The sequence below is a fragment of the Gossypium hirsutum genome, chromosome D06 (genome assembly GCF_007990345.1).
Source record: "Gossypium hirsutum isolate 1008001.06 chromosome D06, Gossypium_hirsutum_v2.1, whole genome shotgun sequence".
NCBI classification, from domain to species: domain Eukaryota; kingdom Viridiplantae; phylum Streptophyta; class Magnoliopsida; order Malvales; family Malvaceae; genus Gossypium; species Gossypium hirsutum.
This window is the reverse complement of record NC_053442.1, coordinates 57,599,471-57,608,128: the sequence shown is the minus strand read 5'-3', so window position 1 is coordinate 57,608,128 and position 8,658 is coordinate 57,599,471. Positions and strand designations below refer to the sequence as shown.

Sequence of the window (8,658 nt, the reverse complement as noted above, 5' to 3'; positions counted from 1 at the left end):
AAAAATACAATTTAAAATATAAATAATTGCATACTCAACATAAATATCACAAAACATACCTTGAATGATAAATAAGCGTTAGAAATGTTATTTTGACTCTGAAAATGTATTTCCAAATACAAAAATTACAAATTATAGGTTTTGTGTATGAGTTCAAAAATACTTTTGTTTTAAAAAATAACTATCCAGGCTCTAAAAATACCTTTTTTAGACTAAAGTTTACAACAATTATATGTATTGTATTTATTCTAACCCATCTATGCCTTACTAATTGTGTTTATTTATCTATTACTATAATTTGGTTGACTCAAGTCAAATGTACCAAAAAGATTATGATAATAAAATGAAAGTAGGATATTGGTATGCACCTTTTCAAATATCTTATAAATATATATATATATATTTTTTAAAAGCAACTACTCATTTATTCTTGTAACTTATTAATTGTCTTTTTCATCCAAATATTTGGGTTAATAAATTCTAGTATTTTAAAATTGAATATAAATAGAGTAACTTTATTACTAATAAAAGAATATAGGTTAAAATATACCTATAGTAGGAATTTAGTTATTGTATCTGTATTTTTTAAAATTTAATTTATTTACTTTTTCAGATTTTAGAATTTATTAATGGCAATATCATGTTCAATGTTCAAAGTTCAAACATGTGTCATGTTTCCTTTGCGCCTAACAAATTTTGGGTATTCACAATTTTAAGTTATTGTGATAATTGAGCTGTTTGATTCAACTAGTTGAGTGGTCTGTTTTCTTTTTCTTTTTCTTTTTTAAACTATGATGTAATAAATGTGATATGAATAAGGATGCGCCTAAGCTTGACTTCCAAATTTTTAGCTTTACAATATGCTCACGTATTCTTCTAACTTTGTTTCTTCTTTGTTGTCAGCTTTATCTAGTAATGAAGCAAAGTACAAACGCAACGTTATATATTTCAGGTATTGTTTTCAAGTAATGTGAAGCTATAAGTTATATATCAAAGTTTCATCAATGGGAATGGAGAAAGAAGTAATTATCTCCAAATCCGAGATGAACAACAAATTCCATGATATGAAAGTGGCTTACTCCAAGCTTTTGGCAAACGACTTCCAGTGGTTGGAAGCGACTTACAAGCAAAACCATGAGGCCTTGTTCAACCCAATCACGGTTTGTGGAGATACTATGTTTCACGTCGCAGCTTACAGGGGCAGTGAAGCAATGCTTCAAACCCTGGTTGAGTTGGTACCGCAAACAAAGAGGCGCGAGGTGTTGAAGATGAAGAACGTTTACGGGAACACCGTCCTCCATGAACTGGTCACCACTGCCAAAGCCGAAGCAGCTGATTTGTTAATGAAGGAGGTGTTGTTCTCTGACGGCTTGAATCGTGAAGATTATATACGGGAGAGGGAAGAGATACTGGAGGATCGGAACAAGTTGGGGGAAACCCCATTGTTCAGAGCTGTGGAATATGGCAACATGTCGATGGTGAAGTACTTGGCTACACAGATAGAAGGAATGGGAGGAAATCTTCACAGGCATTACACTAGAGATCATGATGGACTCTCCATTCTTCATATTGCAGTGATTGGCCAGCACTTTGGTAATCCATTATGCTCAAATTATTCTATTTACTTATTTCACATAATTTGGTCTTTAATTCATTCAAATAGATAACACCTTCATTACTCTGGTTGGTTTTTTCTTTTCTTTTCTTTTCTTTTTAAATCATTCCAGCATGTTCACATAAATTTCTTTGTGTTTTGAACAATGTTTTCTTAAAAAAATTATTTATATGAACTAATTACTAAATTTGTTCAAGAACTATTCTACTTGCTCGAAATTTGAAATCATTTTGAATAAAATGTTAAATTAAAGAATGGGTTTGAAAAAAACACAAAAAACATTTAAAATATCAAAAGAGATTAATTTTAACCTATATTATGTAATTTATATCATATGAAAAATTAAATACGTTATATTGTAATTTAACATTAAACTTTATATTTAAAAATATTTTAAAAAACAGTGAAAGAAAAGTGTATAATTGTAATAAAATATATAAATATTAAATATTAAATAATAAATAATAAATAAAAATAATATTTTTAAATATAAAAATAAATGGACAATGTTTAGAATAAACATTTACAAATATAGGTAATTTTGAGTAAAATTTGAGACTTATATTTTAAGTCGGACTGGCTTTGTGCAAATATATATGATATAAATATCATGTATGAATTTAACTTGTATCCAGTCGGTGAAAACTTCTACTAATAACATTATACATGTAAGGGTAAACTACAAAAATAATCACTTTTGTTTCCCTCAGATTATATTTTAGTCACTTACGCTATCTTTTTGTCACGAAGTGGTCACTCTACCGTTAAGCTCCGTTACCTCCCTAACGACGGTCCTACATGGTAGTCCAAATGGGTTTTAAATGCCAATTTGGATGTCCTACATGGCATTAAAATTAAATTTATTTAACTAAAAACCTATTTTCATCCCAGCAACTGGACATCCAAGTTTGCATTTAAAACCCATTTGGACTACCGTTAGGGAGGTAACGGAGTTTAACAATAGAGTCACCACTTCGTAACAAAACAATAACAGAAGTGACAAAAACGTAACATTTCAGACATAAGTGGCTAAAATGTAATCTGAGACAAACAAAAATGACTGTTTTTGTAGTTTACCCTAAAAGTAAAGTAATTAAATTATATGAAATTAAAATATAATGATACAATTTTAAAATTAAGTTAGCGTGGTATGTTTTGCATTTCAGATACTGCTAATTGGCTTGTGGAACGATATCCAGAACTTGCAACTTACAAAGATAATAACGGGAAGACAGCCCTTCATCTGCTTGCTAGCATGGCGACTTCTTTTAAGAGTAGTTCTTTTCTCTCTGGATTATTCGAGGAGTTCATCTATTATTGTACGTCTTTTTACTTATTAGCAAATCACATCCATTAAACCAAGCACTAAAATCTTCACTTGATATTAATCTCAACTTCGATATTTAGCTATCCTATAATATCATGGAAGAATAATTGTTCAGTTTAATGGTCTTGTTTGTTTAAAGGCATTCCGGGTGAAGCATGTAATGGCGATGAGGGTGATGAGCTTCCAATAGCTCTGCAGAACAAAGATTTGGAGCAGGGTGAGCCAAGTAAAGCTCCCAACCAACCAGGCAACTCCAAAGGTAATTTTTGGGCAATGGAGTTCATTCTTTTTGAATCAAGGACTAGTTCTTTTATCTATTCACAAATAATTCTCAATTAATTTATAAAAACAATCTATTACCTTGTAGGTTTGAAGTGGTACTACGGCGTTCTACGATGCCTTAAATCAGGTTAGAAATGATCATTCTCCAAACCAATATACTAATTTTTAATGTTACATGTATTGCACATGATTTTATATTTCTATTTTAAAAAAAATACTATATATATGATCACTAATGTTATCGATTTGTTAAGCTATAATTACACAATTATTAACTCCCATTAAACATGTAATGACAACATGATGTGATATGTTAATTTCATCATTAATGATGACATTGATGTGTCATATCAGCTTGCCATTACACTTTTAGTGAGAATTAACGAATGAATGAACATAACGTAATAAATTGATAATATCAATGACCATATTATATTTTTTACAGTTTGGTGATCAAAACTTAAACTTTGATCAATTTTTTTAACTTACCTTATAATAGAATATAAAAACTTATTTATTTATACAACTTATATATATTTAATATAAAGTCACATATCATATAGATAATTCAAGTTGAATTAATATTTAAAAGATTATATGTTGTTACTTTATCAAGTTAATATAAAAATATAATTTTGGAGATAATTTAATTCAATTAAATTTGAACTCTTTCAAATATAGAAAATTACAATAATCTAACATAAAATTTAAAATTTTAAACTAACAAATAAATTTGGAGATAAAGTAATTCAGTATACTTTAAATTTTTATTTATTATCAGTTAAATTTGTTTAGAAAAGGTTAACAAACAATTATAACATTGGAGATAAATTAATTAATTAATCTGAATTTTAACTTTTTTAAAAATTAAAAATAAATCTAATAAATTCTGTGATGAATTTAGAACTTTTAGTTATAAATGTGATATATCTCACTATAAGCAAATTCATTTAATCATAATTAAAAAATATATATATATATATAATTAGATGATTCTAAAATCCTTAATGACATAATACCACATAATCAATTTTTAAAGATGTAAAAACATTTAAAAACATTATTAAACATTGTTCTGGAGAAATTATTAGATGGACCTTTCCCACCATATAAACAATGGTAAGATTATTTTTACATGTTATCTCCAACCATTTTGCATCAAACTCTAGAGAATCATCAAAGTTTGTTTGTTTTTTTTCTTCAATTTCGATCACAAATTAAAAAGGATTTCCCATCGAAATTTCATTTTAATGAAAAAGATGATGAGAATACTAAAGGGTGCATGGATGGATGATGAAACTTTCCTTTCGTTTCATATTATTAAAAACAAGGGTTCTTTTAACTCTTTTTTCTCATATTTTTCTTTCATTGTCGAGAGATGGGCAAAAATTTTGAATTTCTTAGTCATCAAATGACATGTAAAAATAATCTTACATGGCATTATATAATTGGATGAGACCATTGCTTATGTGGTGAGAAAGATCAACCTAATAATTTCTCCATTTTTTAATTCTTTAATTCAATTTAATTTTAATTAAAATATTTAAAATTAGTTTAAGGGTGTAAAAAGCCTTCAAACTTTAAAAAAAAAAATTTAAGCCCTTACTTTTTTTTTTCACTCAAATGAATACCTGAACTTTCAAAATACATCAAGAAGGCTCTAAAAAAATTAATCCCTTGCATTTTTTTTACTCAGTTGGACACTTGAACTGTTAAAATATATAAAAAAAAGCCCTCAAACTTTTTCAAAAAAGCAATTAAGCTCTTGCTTTTTTTTTTTTGCACTCAATTGCCAAAATACATTAAAAAGACCATTTGACCGTTAAAACTAACCGCCCTTAATTTTTTTCAATTAAAGTCACCATGTGTCAAAACCATGGTGTGACATTGACAAAAAAATGATAAAAATAAAATTAATAAAAGTTATAAAAATTATTAGATTTTAATAAAAAAATATAAGAAATATTTAATTTTTATTAAAAAATTGATAAAATTTTATAAAAGCCGTAAAAAATTATAATATATAAATATATAAAATTGTATAAAGTCGTAATAAAATGATAAAAATGTAAAGAAATATAAAATTCTTAAAAAAATTATAAAAATTATCATACCAAAAGAAACATTTTATAATTTTCTATAATTTTTATTTTTATTATTTTTCGCCACATGTCACGCTATGTTGCGATATGTGATGACTTTAACTGAAAAAAACTGAAGATTGTTAACTTTAACGGTCAACGGTTAAAGTTATCATACCAAAAGAAGCATTTTATAATTTTTTTATAACTTTTATTGATTTTTATTTTTTATCATTTTTCACCACATGTCATGTTGTGTTTCGATACGTGATAGCTTTAACTGGAATTTTTTTTTGGAGATTGTTAACTTTAATAGTCAATGGTTAAAGTTAATGGTTAAATGGTCTTTTTGATGCATTTTTAATTTTTTATGATTTTTATAAAATTTTACAATTTTTATATTTTTTTACATTATATATATTTCTAATTTTTAGTAACATTTAAATATATTTTTATATTTTTTATTGAAGTTTAATAATTTTTATAACTTTTATTGATTTTTTATTTTTTTATAATTTTTTTTCACATGTGACGTAGTGGTTGTGACACGGGTGACTTTAACTTCAAAAAAATTAGGGCAGTTGACTTTAACAGTTAACTGTTAAAGTTTACGGTTAAAGGGCCTTTTTAATGCATTTTGGCAATTGAGTGCAAAAAAAAAAACATAGGGGCTTAATTGTTATTTTGAAAATTTTTTATGTATTTTGATGGTTCAAGTATCCAATTGAATGCAAAAAAAAAGATTTAATTACTTTTTTTTGAAAAAAATTTAATTACGCAATTAAATACAAAAATATATATATATATAAGGACTTAATTACTTGTTTTAGAAAAATTTGATAACGTTGAACCTTTAAAATTCTACTTTTATTTGTAATTTTCTTATATCTTTAAAACACCATCACGAAATTTTCTCATATTTTTTAAAACCATTGACTATTGACAATGGATTGACAACATTGAAAATTTTAAAGTAAAAAGATTACGAAATTGTAAAAAGAAGATAGTGTTTTTCTGATGTCTGGTAATTAGTACTATAAATTATTGTCTTTTAATTGGAATATATACAAAATATAAAGTTACTTATCACATAAATAAATCAAATTTAACATTTAAAACTACAGTAATTCTCCCCTAAAATTTTACATAGACAAATTTAAATGATAGTATTTTATATGTAAAAAAATGTGATTTAATGAATTAAAAGAAAATGGGACATTCGAAAAATGTTTATAGGATGGAAAGTGATTGATCGGGTGTGGGGGCAAAAGCAACTCCACACTTCCGCTATTAAATTGGCGAGGCATCTTGTACGAACCGATACGTCTTGGTTCCAGCCCCACCAATCGGAAGAGGATGATACAATTTGCTTGGAAAGAAATTATGATAAAGAAGAAGAAAAGGTGAAGGAAATTGCAGCTGCCGGAAAGGAGAAGTCATCGGAACCGGATACGCCGTTGTTTATTGCGGCGAGCACAGGGATCGTTGAGATAGTGAAGGAGATACTCGACAAGTACCCTCAAGCAATTAAGCACATCAACAAAAGCGGACAGAACATATTACATGTCGCCACTTTACATCGTACATACAAAGTGTATGATCTGGTTGTTAAGAATAAGGAAGAGAAGAACAGGTTGGTTCGAGGGATCGATAACAATGGCTGCACCATATTGCACCATGCTGCTGACATCGTATATTATCATGGTGGAACCAAACCTACCCCTGCTCTCAAATTGCAACAGGAGTTGGAATGGTTCGAGGTAATTAACTTGTCTTTTTTTTTATATGTACTGGAATGATGAATGACTGTTTGGTTGTGATGTTGGTATTTACAGACAGTGAAAAATGAAATACCGGGGCATTTCACCCTGCACCGCAACAAGGACAATATGACAGCAGATCAGTTGTTCAACGACAGGCACAAGGACCAACTTCAAGATGCACAAGAGTGGGTGAAGAACACCTCTGAGTCATGCTCGACGGTCGCTGTTCTTGTGGCCGGCGTTGTGTTCGCGGCTGCATACTCGGCCCCAGGAGGTTTCCACGACAGTAAGTAGTTGTCAAAATCAATACAAATTAAGAAACTCCCAATGGTTTTGATCATCAATGGGTCTGGTGTAGATGGGCAGCCGATTCTACTGGAAAGGCCACTGTACTCGTTTTTCACGGTGATGGACGTGGCAGGGCTTGCAAGCTCGTTGACGTCGGTGGTGATATTCCTGTCGATCCTGACATCTTCGCTGGAGTACAAGGATTTTGGGAACACCATCCCTCGGAATCTGTCACTGGGCTTCACGTTTCTGTTCTTCTCAGTGACAACGACGATGCTGACATTCACGGCGACGATACTTCTGCTAGTTCATTTGGAGAAAAAATGGACAGCAAGTTTAACATATGCGGCAGCGTTCCTTCCAATCTGCATATTCGCATTGTTTCAGTTCCCACTGTATTACCAGTACTTCATTGCTGCTGTGAAGGGCATTTTTAATTTCATAAGGAAGAATATGCCTGGCAACTGGGAGTTTCTACGGATTAAAGGTGATTTTTGATTCTGAATTAACAGCCAACCACCCTCACTTGAATTCCCCCATCGATTGAATTTTTATCTTGTTAGCCTTCTTCACAAGGCATTCTTGTCCCAGAAAAATGTAATAAAAATATTTATTTATCTCAAATAATCCAATTATATAATGTCATGTAATGTTATTTGATGACTAAGAAATTAAAAATAAATTCAGAATTTTTGTTTTCTCCATCAACCATTCTCATCTCTCGACAACGAAAATGAAGAGGGGAAAGAACCTTGTTTTTAATAATATGAAACGAAAAGACCCTTTTGTATTCTTACAATCTTTTTCATTAAAATGGAATTTTGATGGAAATTCTTTTTTATTTTGTGATCGAATTTGAGAAAGAAACAGAATTCCACTATGTTATTTGCTTACGTTGAAGCCAAATTCCAAATTTTCGGAATCCCTAATCCCTAATTTATGTAAATTACAAAACCTAAAATTCTCGGTTATTTCATAACCCCAAGCCTCAAATCAAACCCCTATTAAATCTAAACCAAATCCTTAATTTTCGTAATTTGCCTAATATATCTCGAATTTCCATTCTCCAATCCTTTATACCAAAGGGGGGATCATTTCAATGACAAGTGAAGATGAAGGGAAAGCAAAATGTTTTATTTAGACGAAAGATCAGTATTTTGGGTCTTAATCATGGTGGTTTTAGTTTTGGCTCCTTCCCATACTTTATGATCTATAAATGAAAACAAATAAAAAAACAAACTTTGATGATTCTCTAGAGTTTGATGTAGAATGGTTGAAGGTTGGGGATAGCAGAAATTTTTT

At 29.3% G+C, this 8,658-nt stretch overlaps 1 protein-coding gene across 1 annotated transcript; it reads left to right on the top strand.

Moving 5' to 3' along the window:
* The first annotated feature begins 945 nt into the window (after positions 1–945).
* Positions 946–8,106, top strand: LOC107910059 (uncharacterized). The gene is made up of 7 exons (XM_016837805.2): positions 946–1,593; positions 2,782–2,934; positions 3,082–3,201; positions 3,310–3,351; positions 6,542–7,065; positions 7,141–7,354; positions 7,427–8,106. The coding sequence occupies exons 1-7, from the start codon at positions 1,005–1,007 to the stop codon at positions 7,852–7,854; spliced, it is 2,070 nt and encodes a 689-aa protein (XP_016693294.2). The 5' UTR covers positions 946–1,004; the 3' UTR covers positions 7,855–8,106.
* The last annotated feature ends 552 nt before the right edge of the window (positions 8,107–8,658 follow it).